Genomic DNA, 18,840 nt, shown 5'->3' with positions numbered 1-18,840 from the left:
TCACTCCCGACCCGCAGCCCCTGCTAGCCCAGCCCTGCCCCCCCCCCCGCCTCCCCCAGCTTTGCCGGTGCCCCTCCCTCCCGACCCACAGCCCCCTCCTGTCCCAGCCCCACCTCCCTTGGTAGAGCAATGAGGGATCTCTGTCCGACTGCTACCTGGCAATGTGAATAAACAGATGTGATGAGTCTGAGAGCGGGAGAGGAATGACGCTCCGAGTGAACACGAGGGCCAGGGACACCCTTGGTTTCCATCAGGAGATGGAGACATCTAAGGAACTGAGGACCTCTGGGTTCTGTTCCTGGTTCTAAGAGGGGAGTGGGGTCTAACAGGATGGAGCCTGAGGAAATAGGAGCCAGGACTCCTGGGTTCTTTTCCTTATTCTATAGATTGATGGTGATTTAATAAATCACCTTTTTGTTCAAGGTAAATAAATAAGAACAGCTGGGGTCACTCGGCCGTCGCTCCATTGGGGGTCAGTGGGGCCAGATCCCCAGAAGGTGTCACTCAGCCGTCACTCCATTGGGGGTCAGTGGGGCCAGATCCCCAGAAGGTGTCACTCAGCCGTCACTCCATTGAGGGTCAGTGGGGCCAGATCCCCAGCTGGGGTCACTCAGCTGTAGCTCCATTGGGGTCAATGGGGCCAGACCCCCAGCTGGTGTGAATCCATGCAGCTCCTGTGATTTCCACCAGCTAAAGATCTCACTCGTCCTGCTTGTTGTCTTGCTGGTGCCCAGTCCAGCCATGAAAGTATTAAAATAGCCATTAACATCTCTCCTTTTCTCTTTTTCTCTCTCTCTCGCTTCCTGGATCCCTGGGGTAATGTAGAAGAAAATTATGATTATAATTTGTTGCGTGGTCCTTGGGGTAGTTCTCGCTTCCACAATCGGGGGGACTCTGGGGTTGTAAATCAAAGCAAAAAAATATATAATAATAATAATATAATAATAATTTAAAGAAAAATTGTACATGCAATGGATATAACAGCACATGTTCCAGCTACCTATACATACACTCCTTGGGGGTCAGCAAATCTAAGTTTCTTGTTCTCCGCCATCTTTCCATCCATCTCTCCATCCCCCGGATACCTGGGTTCTCCCCAGATCTTCCGACATCCTTGACCCCTGGTAGGAGGGCGTGGATTTGTCTCATAACCAACCATTGGGTTCACAGTGACCCAAAAGCTCCGGTTCCTCTTCACATCAGGGGTTAGCCTGGAGGAATGGGATGGTGACCTGTCCTTTGTTAATGCTATCTTGTTTTGGGTTCTGCTGGGGATGGTGTGGCCAGTAGTAGGGGGGGGAAATACCAGTATAATACATGGAAAACTAGCATAACAGGATATTATACTGTCAATACCAGAATGTTAAGGAATGCCAGAGTGGTTACCAGTCAGTTGTTATGAAAAATACCAGTTTATTCTAGGAAATACTACAGGAGCTGAATATTACAGTGTCAATACCAGCCCACTGAGGAAAACAGGAGTAGTTACCCATCAATCATTATGGAAAAAATACCAGAGAATTATATGAAACACTAGAGCAGCAAAATATTACAATATCAGTACTAAAATATTAAAGAATATCAGAATGATTACCAGTCAGTCATTGTCAGGGGGAAACAGACTGCTACATAAAATACTAGAGTAACAGAAAATGGTGTTGATACTAGAGCATTGAGGAATTCAAGAGCATCAAATTATACCAGAATATGAATGAAGCACCATCCCAAAATACTAATAGTAGCATACTAGTCCTGCAGTATGCAGGAAAACTAGAGTACTAGTATTAGCATATAGAGGAATGCTACAGCAGACTCCAATGCTACAGTATCAATGCTACAGTATCAAAAATGCTAGAGTACAAATACTGTCGTTCCAAAGAATGCTGTCATATCTCAGACTACTTCAGTAGCAATGTTACTGTATCCAGGTGTACTAGAGCAATGCTACTACAGTGCCCAAGAACCCAAACTGCAGGATCCTGGAATAGTGGAGTATTTATGCTACACTAGCAAGAATGCTGAGCACTGAACAGATTTAACAATTTTATTAAGATGATGTTAAAAAAAAATAGTGAACAGAGTTTGAGCATAGAAGTTTCTGGTTATCAGGGAATAACGTACAGATTATCGAGGGTGCAAAATTTGGTTTAAGATCGGGTGGCATGAGCAATACATAATCTGCAATATCCCCAATTGGGGGTAAAAGGTTGATGGACATTGAGATATGAGGGTATGAAGTTCATAGAGTGGCTATGTTCGGGTGTGGGGTATAATGAGTGGACATGATGATGAGGATGGATTGACCCTCATTTGGTGAGATTTAATGTTCAGGGAGTTTATGGTTCCAGTTCATATGATCCAACGGAGAAAGTCTCTTGGTCCCTTTCTCATAGTCGAAAAACGGTGTCACTCTGGCTCACGCCTCCTGGTACTGTCGGTGGCCGGTGATGTGCTCGATGTAGATGTCTCTGGACCATCGGATAGTGTCTGAGACCATGAATATTACAGTAGCCATGAATACTGGAGTAGCAATATGACAGTATGTAAGAGTGTTAAAACTATCCAGATTAAGTCATCCCCCATCAGAAGATATGAGAATACTACAAAATACTCCAGTTTCTAAAGATACTCCAATATACTTGACTTGGGGAAGCACATGGCTATCCCAGCTCATGTCGATTTCCAATTCCACATGCCAGGAATGGTTGTTATTGAAAAAGAAATGAGCATTACTACAGAAATACTACAAAACCAAAGAATACTCCGGTATTCTAGATGGGGAGATCCTAAAGTTCAGCCCCTCCTTTGCATGAGAGCAGCTATGAACAAAAAATATTACTAAGTTATTAATGATCACTATTACACTATTCCAAAGTAACAATACTGTGCCATTGTAAAATATACTCGAATAATGTACGCAGACAAGGAAAATGACACAGTACTTGAGGGTAATAACAGTAATACATGATCTCAATTACAATAGCCTCAGGAAGGATATTACTGTGGTGTCCTAGTGTAATATTGGCTCCTACAACCTAAACCCTCACAAAATACTGGAGTATAAGTACTCCCAAACACCACACCCTTATAAAACACTAGAATAATATACTAAAGTAATAACAGCTCCCAAATACTAAACTCTTGTAAAATACGAGAGTAATAATGGCTCCCCAAAATGCAAAATTCATATAAAATACTAGAAAAATAAGGGCTCCCAAATACTACAGCCTTATACTAATTCTGCAGCAATATAGAGTAATAATGGCTATCCAAATATTACACCCTTATAATACATTCAGGTAATATAAAAATACTGGGCATACAGGTTTCTGGGGAGGAAAATCCCACAGTATTTTAGACTAATAGTGGTGCCCAAGTACTACACCTTTATAAAATTGCTTGAATACTATACAGTAATGACTGGTAATTGTTAGTAATAGATGCTAAATTGTATGTCTGCGGAAAAATATTGTGGTATTCTAGAATAATAATGGCTTGGTACCCAGTACTACACATTTATTTAAAAATACTAGAGATATACAGAGTAATATTGAATAGGCAACATTATGCCCAAGAAAAGAAAAAATACAGTATTCTGGAGTGAGAGTATGTGGCCAAGTAAATACATCCTTTATAAATATATTAAAGTAATATGGAGTAAAAATGGATATTCAAATAGCATCTCTTTGAGAAAAATACTATGGTAGTCTTCAGTAACGATGGCTTGTAAACATCTCAAATATTATACCCTCATTTAAAAAGAATCATAGAATAGAACAGTGGTTCTCAACCAGGGGTCCTGGCCCTCTGGGGGACTGCGAGCAAGTTTCAGGGGGTTAGACCAGGGTTAGACTTGCTGGGGCCCAGGACAGAAAGCCGAAGTCCCACTGCATGGGGATGAAGCCCTGAGCCCCGCCACCGGGGCTAAAGCAGAAGCCTGAGAAACTTAGCTTCACGCTACTCCCTGGGCAACTGCCCTGCTTGCTATCCCCTGGCTTTCATATGCAGAAAACCAGTTATTGGAGTTTTTCTAGTATGTTTGTGGGGCCTCAGAAAGAAAAAGGTTGAGAACCCCTGGAATAGAATATTTAGTAACAATGAAACCTAAATACTACATTCATATAAAAATATTGCACTAGAGTATATTAGTAAGCGCTCTCCGGATAATACAGTTATAGTACAGAGTAATAAGGGATGTCCAAATATTATGCCCCTGAAAAAATATTGCAGAAACCTAAAGTAATACTGGATAGCCAAGCAATACATAGCTAAAAAATACGACAGTATTCCAGAGGAACGGTAGTTTTCCTAATAAAACATTCTTATAAAAATGCTAGATTACTGTAAATTAATAATGGATGTCTAAATACTCTACCTTTTTATTTTATATTTGGGGGACAATACTATAGTATACTACAGTAATACTGGCCCTCCAAATATTACACCCGTATAAAAGATACTGCAGTACTCTAGAATGTTACTGTTTTCCAAAGAATTCACCCTTAAGGATAATACTGAGGCAATATATAGTAATAGTGAATTCTGAAATATTGTTCTTCTGGAGAAAATAATACAATATTATAAAGCAATAATGGCTCTCCAAATACTATACCTGTTATAAAAATGCTAGAGTAATAACGGATGTCCAAATACTGCACCGTTATAGAAATGTGAGACTAATCTAGAGTAATACTGGCTATATTTGATTGCTGCAGTAATCTAAAGCAATACTGGATCCCAAATAGTATACCGCTGCAAAATACTGTGGTAGTCTAGAGTAATAATGAATATCCAAATATGGCACTCTTATAAAGACCCTGGAGTATATAGAGTAATAGTGGCACTTAAATATAGCCTTGGAAAAATTTGATAGTAATCTAGAGTAATAATGGTTCTCAAACACAGTCTTATAAGAATACTAGAGTAATTTTGAGTACTAATGGCTCCCTGAAAAAAATCACTTATAAAATATTACAATGATATAAAGTACTCATGACTCCAAAACACACTTCTGTAAGAATACTAGAGTAATCTAGAGTAACCATGGCTTGCCAATACAGTTTGGAAACTATTCTCACTCTAGATTATGCTAGCATTTGTATACACTAAACTTCTATAAATAGTAAGCTAATTAATAGTGGCTCCCAAACACACTTCTAGACTAATTTAGAGTAATAATATCTTCCAAACACACTTTGGAAACAAATAGTACTCTAGATTATTCTTATTTTCTTAAAAAAAGATGCTTCTCTAAGAATAGTAACCTAGAGCAATAAGGCTCCCAAATACATGTTTATAATAATACTATTGTAATTTAAAGTAATAGTGTCTCCCTAACACACCCTCAGATAATCATGGAGTAATGTGGAGTAATAACCAGTCCCAAATATACCCTTGTAAAATACTAAAGAAATTGGAGTATTTATGGCTCCCAAGTATGCCAGGATAAAAATACTAGAATAATAATGTATCTCCAACTGCTAGTCCTCCCAAAGTACACTGCAGCATTCTGGAGTAATAGCCCCAAACACTGCCATGTCACTATTGTATTAGGGTTCATTACTCTAGTACACCAGAGTATTCCTACAAGTATCTGGGGCAATTACTCTGGGATGCTGTAGGGAGGGGGGGGGTTGGGAGGGGAGAGTTATCCCAGAGCAATGTCAGCCACACCTGGGTATTAACAGTCTTCAAGGCACCCTACGGTGGAACTATCTTGTGGCCAAACGCCACTATGAGCGTTGGCGTGGGGAGGAAACAGGCAGAGAGGAAGGGCATAGACTGCTCCAAATCACATGGGGGGGACTGTGGCTGGTCCCTCACCCCAGATGGAGGAGTGATCAGTGGTCAGGCCATGAGGAGACACCCCATCAGGACCCATCTAGCCAGCTGGGGCACAACCATCCCTGACCATCAGCTGCCCAGGAACCTACTTTCCAATGTCCCCACAATGGGGTGACGTACTTCTGTCCCCGCAACTCGTCCTTACCCGCTAGGTCGTCTTCCTGACTACTGTGTCACGCTGTTGTGTTTTATAGCATATGTGGGGGCGTGCGCGCACACACACACACACACAATATGTGTGTGTATTTCTATTTATATACATGTGTGTGTATTCACACACACGCTATACACAACACATTTCTGCATGCTGCATATAGTATACATTAACAGATGTGTATCTAGCTATATGCATAGGTGTGTATTTATTTATTTATTTGTGATTGTGTGTGTGTATATTTGTGATTGTGTGTGTGCATATAGATATATTTGTGATTGTATGTGTGTGTGTGTGTATATATATATATTTGTGAGTGTGTGTGTGTGTATATATATATATACACACACACACACACACACACACACACACACACACACAATATATATATATATATAAATGGATATCCAAATAGCATCTCTTTGAGAAAAATATTATGGTAGTCTTCAGTAACAATGGCTTGCCAGCACCATTGTAAACATCTCAAATATTATATCCCCATTTAGTTCTAGTTACGCTGTATAAAACGCTATCCTGTGGCTAGGTGGCTAGATCGCGATACCTACGGTGTGTGCGACATGTGTGTGTTTGAGTGTCTCGCTCAGTGACTATAGACTCAGCTGTCGGTGTAGCCGTAGCTAAATCCTGCTCACAGAGAGACAACCTGCTGTATTTGAGGTGGGTCCCACCGGACCGCTCTCTGACTGGGAGTGGGGGGCATCTGGTCTAGATCAGGGAGAAGAGTGAGGAGCGTTGTGCTGTGCAGAGCACATACAAACACACCAAATATACTATACAAGCGGGGTGGGCATGGAATGGGGCCAGGTCCCAGCTGGTGTCATTCAACTTTGCTCCACTGAAGGCAAAGAAGTGATAGTCGTTTTATACCAGCCGGGGATCTGGTCCAGTGGGTGCGAGAATATATTGGAGGCTATGTGTATGTAGATAGATAGATAGATAGATGTGCATGTGTGTATATATGTGTATATATGTGTATATTTGTATCTTAAATGTCCTATAGATGTGTGTGTGTATATATATGTGTGTGTGTGTGTGTGTGTGTGTGTGTGTGTGTGTGTGTATAAACAAATATTAAATATCCTATAGATGTGTGTGTGTGTGTGTGTGTGTGTGTGTGTGTGTGTGTGTGTGTATAAACAAATATTAAATATCCTATAGATGTGTGTGTGTGTGTGTATAAACAAATATTAAATATCCTATAGATGTGTGTGTGTGTGTGTGTGTGTGTGTGTGTATAAACAAATATTAAATATCCTATAGATGTGTGTGTGTGTGTGTGTGTGTGTGTGTGTATAAACAAATATTAAATATCCTATAGATGTGTGTGTGTGTGTGTGTGTGTGTGTGTGTGTGTGTGTGTATAAACAAATATTAAATATCCTATAGATGTCTGTATATGTGGCTGTATTAAATATATTATAGATGTGTGTATATAAACACGAATATTAAATATGGTATATTTAATTAACCCTCTATCATATATTTAATATTTATATGATGTGTGTATATATATAAAAAGCTATATAAAGATACACACATCTACAGCATAGTTACTGTGTATGTGTGTATGAGTACAGATATACAGACACATCTATATTATATTTCCTATATATCTGTATGTCTGAGTGTATATATTTATATTTAAAGATAAACACACACATCTATAGGATATTTAATAGTTATGTTTATATTTGTATATATAAATAAAGATGCATAAAGACACATCTACAGCATATTTATGGTGTGTATAGACAGTATATTTCTTACATATCTGTATGTGTGCATATATACGTATATATAAATATAAGTACACATATATCATACATGTACAATATGTATATTTACTATATCTGTATCTCATATATAATATCTACATATCAGATATAGATACATAGATATGTGTAGATATTTAGATTTATACACACACACACACATACATATAGGAAACATACTATACATGTCTATATCTATCTTTATATAAAAATATATGCATTATATATTTACTGTGTGTATAATATATATATATATATGTTGTATATAAATAAATACACACATACATATATAGTAAATTTACTATAGATGTTTATCTACCTTTATATATGCATATATATGCACACACACATATATATAAAATATCCTCTGTGTGTCCTTCCATGTATAAGTATATATCTACATTCCCATATATATAGTAGCTATACTATATATGTGTGTAACTATGTATACATACATGTATCACAGATATACTATATACCTATGTATAGCGTGTCAAAATATACTAGACACACACACACACACAGAGCCAGATTCACAGCTGGTACAAATGATGACAGTTCCGTGGATTTAGGACCACTAACAATTCATATCAGCTGCGTCTTGGCCCCAGGGTCTAGCCGTGATATATAGTATGTGTTCTGTGTGTGCGCTCACAATCCCTGTACCTACCTACACAACCTCCATTCCACCGTGTCTGCATTCCCAGCCCACCTTCCGAAAAAGAAAAAAAAAAGAACAAACCAAACTTAGATTTTTTGATCTTTTTTAAACAAAACACAAAAGTGAACAAAAAAAAAAAGTCGTTAAAAAAGGACTAAAAAACAAAACAAATGCGGGAGAAAAATTCCTACCAAGTTGTCGATGTCCCTCGACTTCCCTTTTCGGGTATTGAGCTGTGTATTGTTTCCGTGTGGGCTGTTTTCCTGTAATCTGTGGTGTGTTTGCTAAGAAACAAACAAACAAATAACGTCTTCATTTTTCTTTCCTTCCTCCCTTTCCTGTTTCCACTTCCGTTCTCTTCCTCTGCCCCTTTTTGGTCTCTGTGGCATTAAAACATTTTTAAAAAGACAAATGAACTAAAAACAAAAAAAAAACCCACTAACATGTCCCTCCTTTCACTGCTTGAAAACATATCAAAGAACTGCCAAAATAAATTCGTTTTCCAGTCACCGCATGACCTGGGATCCTGTCTGGATTTATCGCTCCTCTATTTTCCCATCCCCATCCCCTATTATTTGCTCCGTTTTGGATCGAAAGAGTTTTTCCTTCCCTCTCTCTAGACCTGAGAGGAACCAATGTTTAGTTCCAGATCAGAGCTGTGAGCTAGTTTTGGTCGGATAAATAGCAACACATCACACGCAGCCACACGTACATAGTGAGCTGAGGATGTACAATAGTGAGCGGTGGTGCAAATGCACCCGCCCACCCGTACAGTGAACCAATTCTGTGCGGGGGGCGGCGTGCAAAACGCAAGTGTGGGTTTGCACACCCGAGGCCTGATTTCCTCCAGCAGGGGGCAGCATTTCACACACACAGACACAGACACACACCCCTTCATGGCCAGCTTGATACAAACCCCAACAAATGAACTCACCTTCCACAGCTGTGAAGGTGGGGAGCTGCTTTCATTCCTCATGGACAGGGTACATGCGGGGCAGATATAATTCCGCCCACAGGGTGAAGAACATATCACCCCTCTTCTCTAGCCCCCAGCTCAGCCAGGCACCCCGGGAGCACTCCAAAAACCAGCATCCTTCCCCCTGAGGATCCAAGGAGGAGGATTTCACTCCACAAACCCATAACCTTCCCTCGTAAGTCAGGTTTTCTAAACCTTTTCTCATTTTTGTTGCTCTCCTCTGGACTCTCTGCAATTTGTCCCCTAAAGTCACAGGACTCCAGCTGAGGCCTGAGCAGAGCGGGACAATCACCTTCCGTGTCTTACCCTACGACACACATGTACCTACGACACGCATGTACCTTCGACACGCATGTTCATACACCCCAGAATGATATTCGTCATTCGCATTTTTTCACAACTACATCCCGTTGCTGATTCAGCTCCAATTTGTGACCCACTGTCACCCCCAGAGCCTTTCCAGCCATCTGACCCCCTACCCACTTAGTCCCCGTTTTATAGCAATGCGTTCGATTTTTTCCTTCCTAAGTGAAGTACTTTGAACGCGTCTGTATCGAACCTCCCGGTGCTGGCTACAGACCAATTCTCCTATTCATCAAGGGCATTTTGAATTCGAATCTTGTCCTCCCACGGGCTTGCCACCCCTCCCTGCTCGGGTCATCTGCAAATTGAATAGCGCCCTCTCCGCCCCATTAGCCAAGTCATTCGCTGGGCTAATACCGGACCCAGGCCTAACCCCCGCAGGAGACGCCCTCCTGACCCTGTCACCTCATCCGTGTGAGGCGCGCCCATGAACGCCAACAGATCTATGCAGGGCCCTGGATTTAACAAAGCAGCCAGCGTGGGGATGACTGATGGCTCTGATCACCAATGCTGTTTAGGCCTCTGACTTCCTTGAAGTCTGTGGAAATGAGCTGAAGCCCAGTCGAGGATCTGGATTTTATAAACACATGACAGGCTTCGCCTTTGTGCATGCGGGTGCGGAGTCAGCCACGCAGCTGGCCAGAGCACGAATGGGATGGATTTGCTGGCATCGCCTCTCCGGTTCTGTGCGCCCAAATCCATCCCTGCTCAGCATGGCATGTGAGCCTGCCTTTGAGATGCCGACCTGCCGACGAGTGGGAAGAGTTCATGGGCTTTCGAGCGGCGCGTCTGATCCCTGTCCAGAGCCTGAAAACCTGCGGCTGGCTGGCGCAGCCGGTCTAGAGCTGACGTTTCAGGCCAATCCACCGCTTCCTTTCGGAGCGTCTCTGCCTTCGGATCGGACTCAATGCACCCTTGGCTGCTTCGTGTAAATCTGGGCCGGGCGTCGATTCGTCAGGGTCCGTGGGCTGGCTTGCTTTAGCGAAGGACTTAACGAGAACAATGCGTGGCTTCAGATTTAAGCACGTGCATCAAGTTAAAGGCATTCACAGCCCCGTCAGTTTCAACGGGCAAGTCGGTTCCAGCCGGCGCGTCAGTTTCAGCAGGATCCCAGGCCCCATTCATTAACAGGAACACCTTCCCCCCCCTTCCCTTCCTCTGGGTCTATTTTGCCATTCATTCTTTCCATCCCTTCTCCTGTGTGTAAATATTAACTGAGGAGCACGACGGGTCATTTCCTTTTGCCTGCTGAGTTGCTTTTTTCCCTTTGAATGCGCTTTCCCCACCCCCAGCCTGGTCACGGAGTATTTGAGAGTCACTTCTGGGCATTTGCTTCTGATTTTTTAATCTATTTGTTTGAAGTCTTTTTTCCTTCCGTTTTTTTTTTTTTTTTTTTTTTTTCCATTCGAAAGCAAATGAATTGTCCGATAATTCTGGTTTTCAATGTCTGTCCTAATGTGCTTCGTTAAAGCCAGCGGCTAACTGCTAAACCTTCCCCCACTCAAGCAGGCTCTCTCGTCTGCCTCTTGCATAGCACAAGCCAGAGAGTTTCACCCTGAACTTCAACCAGTGATATACATTTGTCTAAAGCACATCTTTAGCAAGGTAATGGTTTAAAACAACCCAAATCTTTTAACTCCAGGCGTGGCTCTGCTAACATAGACTCACCAGCCAGGCTTTTCAGATAGTTTGATTATGTATATGCAGAATGCAGATGTTTCATTTCATTAGACATTAAAGGCCCGAAGAGATCATCCAGTCTGACACAACCCAGAGAATTTCCCCCACACACACACACCTCCCCCCATGATTCCTGCATTACCTTGAGTTTGAGCAAGAGGGTAGCCCGTGGAGACACAGCCAATGTCAAGCTCAATGATGCCAAGCAATGGAGAATCTGTTGCATCTTTCATGTTGCTGACGCTGAGCCTTGAAAGCCCATGAGATCAGCTTTAAAATATACCAAATGTTAGGTTATCGGCCTTCCATTTTGCTAACACTGCATTTTGGGGCGTTTCTGTCAACTCAAAACTTGGATTTTAAACAACAGTTTGACAGCTGAGATTCCCCCGTCATCACACGACACTGGGGCTTTAGAACGAGTGCCAGCTGTCGTGAGAGTGGGAACAAAAAGAGTTGGCCACCCTGCCGTGAAAAATGTGTCCCTTGTTTTCGGTCTGAATTTGTCAGGTTTCACCTCTCAGTGCTGGGCCCCCTTTTGCCTCTTGGAGATAACATGCAATCAAATCTAGCACAACTGTGGCTTAAAAATATCAGGTTGAACTTCCCTGTCCCCTAGAAAAAGATGAAGATTCACCAGCAAGGGTTAGACTTCAGAATTTACCAAATCGGGGGAAGATCACACTTATACCTCCTTCAAATTAACGGTCAGATTCATCCCAGTACAACTCTTCCACCAGCAAACTAGATTAGGATTTAGTCCCATAGGACCAAACAATTTGTCTCTGTAAGAATAAATATTTGAGGGCTCAAATATTGTGGTGGAATTAACACTAAAAAGAAAAAAGAATCATTCTTCATCTCGTTCATTGCAGCAAAATGACGATAGACTAGAATTTGCTAGGAGCACACAATTTGTCTCAGCAAGCATGAATATTTATCAGATGAAATCCATGCTAAAAAAGAAAACCAGGAAAGAGCCGCAAGATCTTTTCATCTCCTGTGGAAGGTTTAGGACTTAATCCCTGGCCTGACTGGAATTGTAATATTTTTTCTCTGCAAAACTTTTGTCTCACGGGTTTGAAAAAAAAATGCTTGCATGTTTTAATGAAAAAAAACAACTAAAACATAAAAAAATGACAAAAAAAACAAACAAACAAACCTGGTTTGAGATTGTGGTGTGTGCCCGTTTTTCTTCTGCCTTGTGTTCTGCTCTCATCTGGAACGCGAAGAGAAAAAAAAAAAAAGCAAAAACAATGAATGAATGAAACAAAGAAAAAAAATTTAAGTCTGTGTGGGTTCAAAAAAAAAAAAAAAGACTCAAAAAGCACCTGTTGTCTGTTGTCTGTTTTCCTTTGGTTCTCATGGTTTCTGTGGTGGCTTTTTGTTGTGTTAGCTCTCTACAACTTTCTGTCTAGATCTCTGCGCCTTTCTGTCTGACGTGCTGCCGCTCCGAACAACTTCCTCTTGGGCTCTCCACAACTTTCTCACGGGCTCTTTTCGGCTCTTGACAACTGTCCGGCTCTCTCCAACTTTCTACCTGACTCTCTTCAACTCTCTAGAACTTCCTCTCCAACTTTCTATCTGACGATCTTCGACTCTCTAGAGCTTCCTTGTACTTTTCAGTCTCTCTTCGGCTCCCTGCCGCTTTCTCTTTCTCTTTCTCCACCTCTCTCTAACCTCAACCAGTTCCTGTCACCTCTTCCTCTCCAGCTGTCCCTTCTGGGCCCTGTCGTGGTCCACCCTGTGCCACCGTTCGGGCCAAGCCTGCAGACCCCCGTCAGCCCGATTTCACACCTGCCTTGGCCGAGCATCACCAGATGGAATCAGGGCCGGGCCTTCACCACCGATCTCTCTATAGGTTTTCATACAGGTGGGGGTATTGACTAGGGAGGGGGGGGTCACACACCGGACTCATGGGGGAGGGGGAGGTCAGACCTCCTTCCCCCACCTACAGCCAAGAAAAGGGGTCTTGAGCTGAAAAGGTTGACACCTCCTCCCCCCCCCCGCCCCGCCACATAGTGTAACTAATGATACCCCCACCCACCCTTCTGGTCCTGTGCTTCTCTGTTTGTGTCTGAACATCTTTCTGTGTGTCGCTTTCACCGTCAGGTCTTTCTTGTTTTTCTCTGAGAGTGTAGGGGTTGAGTGAGTTAAAACGGGATGGCTGGGGGATCAGGACACCTGGGTTCTCCGAGAGAGGAGTGGGGGGGTCTGGTGGGTTAGAGGGGGGGCTGGGACTCCTGGGTTCTCTCCCCAGCTCTGGGAGAGGTCATTCTTTTGTGTGTGTCGGGAGCTTTGAGAGCCTCAAATGACAGAGGGGCCTCCCCCTCCATCAGTCTCTCCCTCTACATGTGCTGTCGCTTTGCGGTCAGTCGTACACACACACACACACACACACACCCCGGGGAGAGGACCTTCCTTCTGAGCTGCCTGTCTGTCTAGCTAACCCCGGGGGACAAGCCACCTCCCCACTCCATCGCGCCCAGGAAAGAGGGCCCAGGGCAGGGCGTCTCGAGGTGGGGAGAGCCACAAACACGCAGGGCCCCGAGCCCCTCCAGCAGGGGGCAGCACTGCTTCTACACAGCAGGGGGTGCTCTCTGCCCCGGCCGTCAGGGCTGGCCCCAGGGCTAGGGGGCGCTCTCCCCTGGCAGTCAGTGCTGGCCCCGGCACTAGGGGGCGCTGTGCCAGAGGAGGCATTCAGCATTTGCCTCCAGCTGATACGCAGGGCCCACACAGCTGAATCTGTTAACAACCAAGCAGCCGAGTGGGCTGTCTCTAAGCCGATTAGTGGCTAATCGCGCAGGGCTGGATAAGCCCTGCTCTTTACAGGCCAATCTCGTTAGAACAATCCCCTTGGGGTCAGGGTGACATATGCTCAGCCAGTCACGCCTGGGAGCACATCTGGCAGAGGCTGCATTAGCCTGTTTCTGCCCGGGAAGGCCTGTTGTCTCCTGGAGCGGCCTGGTCCCCCGAGCGCCCCCCTCCGTGCCACAGACTGAGCCCCTAACATTCGTCCCTGCCTTGCTCCCCTGCAGGCAGCGCTCGCCCATTGTGCAAACACAGCTGCCTCTGGGGTGGAGCAACCACAGCACAGACTGCTGGGGAGAGCGCCCCCGACCGAGCTCCGCCCACTCCCTGCAGCACAGCGCCCCCTAATGCCGCACTGGGGCACTGGGGCCAGCCCTGACCGCCAGGGGAGCGCGCCCCCGACCGAGCTCCGCCCACTCCCTGCAGCACAGCGCCCCCTAATGCCGCACTGGGGCCAGCCCTGACCGCCAGGGGAGAGCGCCCCCTGCTGAGCCCTGCCCTGCTCCCCGCAGCACAGACCAAAGCCCTGGTCTCTACCCCCAAAGCTCTGCTGGTGCCCCTCAGTCCCGACCCGCAGCCCCCTGCTCTCCCAGCCCTGCCCCCCACAGCTCAGCCCTGCTCGCCCTTCCCACCCAGGGCAGGAAACGCCGGAACATCTGTTCCTAGCTCATGTGAACCCAACCCAAGCAGCGGCGCCCCCCCGCCCTGTCCCTCAGGGGTCAGATGATGCCACAGCTTCATTATTTCCTCCATGAGCTTGATCAGCCAACGCTGACAGCTGCTCCCATCTGGGCCCACCCTGGATGAGCGGCCGGTCGGCTGGCTCGTTTGCCCAGGGAAAGGTCATCCGACCCCACCCAAGCCACCAGCTCATCCGGCCAGGGCCAAACACAGGCAGGGAATGGACATACGGCTCCCCAGCCACGGCATCTGGGCTGCGACCTGCCCGGGGCCATCCTCCCTTGTCAGTGGGGAAACTGAGGCACAAGCACGCCCAAGGCCAATGCCTCAAAGGCACTTCGGCACCTAACGCTCTTCAAAGCCAAGAGGCGTTCGACACCTGCCGTTGAGGTGCTAACCCTAAGGGATGCGCCCGCACTCAGGGCATCGACCCCCGGTCTTCACATCACCCCGCCAGCCTTCTCCTCTGCACTGATGGACGCCTGCCTGCCCGTCCCTGCCTGCCCACCCCAGAATACAGGATGGAGAAGTGCATTATGGAAGTTTTCCTCCCCGACCAGTCCTCTACCTTGGTGGAGTGGGAGCTCCCACAGTGACCGCCGTCCCCATAGGGAACCCTGCTGTGGGATCAGATGCTGGGGCATTGGGGTCAGCCCAGACTGTCAGGGGAGAGCACCCCCCCTGCTGACCCCCCGCCCCGCTCCCTGCAGCACAGCGCCCCCTAGTGCCAGACTGGCACCGGCCCTGACTGCCAGGGGAGAACACCCCCTACTGAGCCCCGCTCCCTGCAGCACAGCACCCCCTAGCGCCGCACTGGGGCACTGGGACCAGCCCTGACTGCAAGGGCAGCACGCCCAGCCCGGGCTGTGCCAAGGATAAAGCCGTGCCAGCCGGGGAGGCGCCCAGAGGGCACGGTGAGGGGGTGCCCTGTACCGCGCTGAGCAAGCCAGAACTGCGTGAATTCAAGCGTAGCCCTGCACCCCCCACACCCCCTCCCAGGCCCCAGCCAGTTTCACCCCCCTGCTGCCGTCCCACACAAGCCCGTGGAAAGCCAGGACTGCAGCTGGGGGACCGTCTGCCACGGGGCCCCGGCCGCCACGCGAGGGTGACAGAGCACCACCGCCGAGCTGGGCCGGTGGAGCCCCAGCGGCTGCTAGCTTGCCCCCCTCCCCCCGCTTCCTTTGGTTGACTGGCGTGAAGGCCAGATGGGGACCACTATGAGTCAACTCGCTGCAGCTGCAGGGAAGGCGGCTACCGAGCGTTCTGGGCTTCAGGCCCGGGAGCGGCACGTGGCGGCCACGGGAGGTCATCGGCCCCCTTGGCTCGGCCCTGGGGAGGCCTCAGCTGGCAGTGAGGAGGCCGCCCTGGAGAGAGGCCAGAGGAGAGCGACAGACAGGAGCAAAAGCTTTCGAGCCCCCGACGCGTGAGGGGAGGTTAAAAACCTGGGTGTGTTCAGACGGGAGGAGACACACGGCAGGAGGGACCTGGGGCCAGTGAAACTTCCGGGCCCACCCAGCCTGTCCCCAGCCAGCGCAGGCTTAGACCCGACGGGCCCACGATGAGCTAAGGCTTTAGAGCCAGGACTCCTGGGTTCAATCCCCAGCTCTGGGAGGGGAGTGGGATGAGGGGGGCTAGAACTCAGGGGTCCTGCACAGCAGCTGGCACAAGGGGGTGCCTGATCTCAGGCGGGTTCTTTGTCCTCTTTGGCAGGGACTAGCTCTCACTGCTTGTCACTGTCGGGAGGGGGGGGTTGGGATGGGGGTGCACGTGCTGGTTTCTCCTCCCAGCACCCAGGGTGCTGCCCCACTCCAGATGTTCCCGCCAGGAGGCTGGCAGATGTTCTCCCTCCCTCTTCCCACCTCAGTTCTGTCACGGAAGGCGACTAATCCCCGTCTTTCAATATTTAAACCACCCTGGGCCAGGGGATTATCTCACTCCGGGAACACAGCACGGCCCTGTACGGCGCTCGGGTGAGACCCACAAGTCCCTGCACCAGGGAATGAGCCCAGCCCGCCCACTCTAACCCACTAGACCCCACTCCCCTCTCAGAGCTGGGGAGAGAACCCAGGAGTCCTGGCTCACAGCCCCCCCTGCTCTAACCCACTAGACCCCACTCCCCTCTCAGAGCTGGGGAGAGAACCCAGGAGTCCTGGCTCCCAGCCCCCCCTGCTCTAACCCACTAGACCCCACTCCCCTTCCAGAGCTGGGGAGAGAACCCAGAAGTCCTGACCCCTCCCTGTGGTAAATTTACACACAGCATCTGTGACCTTTTACTGCACCAGGAACACTCAGGTCTCTGGAAGGCGACTGAGGGATTTCCACAGCCCCTGCCTTCGCCTGCGGCCCGGGATGCACTGGTATGTTCAGTATGCACCGACTCTCCCACTACTCACAGAGCCGCACAGCGCAGCAGGGGAAATGAGAGACCAAATAGAGACACATGGGGAGTCAGAGCCCCCCGCCACCGCCTCAGCTCAGAACCAGGAGTCCTGGCTCCCAGCCCCACCCCCTGCCGCTCTAATCCACCAGCCCCCACTCCCCTCCCAGAGCTGGGAGAGAACCCAGGAGTCCTGGCTTCCAGCCCCCCCGCTCTAATCACTAGCCCCCACTCCCCTCCCGGAGCCGGGGAGAGAACCCAGGAGTCCTGGCTCCCAGCCCCCTCTGCACTCTCAGCCAAGGGGGATTATGGATGGAAGAACAGAGGCAGTTCTCAGAAGGCCGGCATTTTAAGCTCTGAAGTTTAGCCCAGGCTGCTAACGTCAGGGGCTTACGTCATTCACTGCTCTGAACAGCTGTGGGGCTACAGGGCAAAACTGAGGGTCAGCAATAGAGTGGGAGGGAGCCCAGCAGTGGATACAGCAGGGGGCCATGGGTCAGGAGTGAGGGGCACCGGCAGAGCTGTGTGGGGGCAGGCCTGGGCTGGCAGGGGCTGTGGGTCGGGAGTGAGGGGCACCGGCAGAGCTGGGGGGGGCAGGGCTGGGGGGGGTAGGGGCTGCGGGTCGGGAGTGAGGGGCACCGGCAGAGCTGGGGGGGGCAGGGGCTGCGGGTCGGGAGTGAGGGGCACCGGCAGAGCTGGGGGGGGTGGGCAGGGCTGGGCTGGCAGGGAGTGAGGGGCACCGGCAGAGCTGTGGGGGGGTGGGCAGGGCTGGGCTGGCAGGGGGCTGTGGGTCGGGAGTGAGGGGCACCGGCAGAGCTGGGGGGGGCAGGGCTGGGCTGGCAGGGGCTGTGGGTCAGGAGTGAGGGGCACCGGCAGAGCTGGGGGGAGCAGGGCCGGGCTAGCAGGGGCTGCGCATCGGGAGTGAGGGGCACCGGCAGAGCTGGGGGGAGCAGGGCCGGGCTAGCAGGGGCTGTGGGTCGGGAGTGAGGGGCACCGGCAGAGCGGGGGGGGGGGGGGAGAGCAGGGCAGAGCAGAGGCTGGAAGAGATTTGGACCAAAGTCAAAGCTGTGCAAACAAACCCGGTGCCCTTTGGCCGTGCCCACGCTGCGCGGGGAGGGGGGGGGTGGAGGTGGGTTTCATGTTGCAGGGGGCCGGGGCTGGCAGCCGGAGATAATTACACCCAGGCTTGTTTGGCTGCCACATGGGACGGGGAGGGATTGGCCGGGGCCCAGTCCCTGCACCACAGCCAGGGCCAGCGTCTGGCTCTCAAGGGGGAAAGTCCCTCTCCCCTTCTCCACCCCCTGAGCCAGCCAGTCCCCTGCCCTGGGGCCGGATGGGGGCCAGCGCCCCCTAGAGGGGACAGACCCCGTGCCCCATTCCCCGCCCCACTGACTCAGCCAGTCCCCTGTCCTGGGGTGGGATGGGAGCCGGCGCCCCTTAGAGGGGACAGGCCCCATGTCCCTTTCCCCGCCCCTGTGAGCCAGCCAATCCCCTTCCGAC

General features: G+C 48.7%; 1 protein-coding gene across 2 annotated transcripts in view; it reads left to right on the top strand.

The window, feature by feature from the left end:
- Positions 1-2,520, top strand: part of STX1B (syntaxin 1B) — a 28,238-nt gene extending 25,718 nt beyond the window's left edge. Inside the window, exon 10 of one of the 2 annotated variants that reach the window (XM_054026282.1) lies at positions 826-2,520. In XM_054026282.1, coding sequence (XP_053882257.1) covers positions 826-906 — 81 coding nt within the window. In that variant the 3' untranslated portion in view covers positions 907-2,520. Of the gene's footprint in view, positions 1-423; positions 772-825 lie in introns of those variants that run through there. The other variant, XM_054026284.1, reaches the window with a different exon arrangement.
- Positions 2,521-18,840: the final 16,320 nt, after the last annotated feature.

This window comes from Malaclemys terrapin, chromosome 4 (genome assembly GCF_027887155.1).
Source record: "Malaclemys terrapin pileata isolate rMalTer1 chromosome 4, rMalTer1.hap1, whole genome shotgun sequence".
In the NCBI taxonomy this organism is placed as follows: Eukaryota; Metazoa; Chordata; order Testudines; family Emydidae; genus Malaclemys; species Malaclemys terrapin.
The sequence above is the reverse complement of the archived record's forward strand: the minus strand, read 5'-3'. Positions and strand labels throughout refer to the sequence as shown.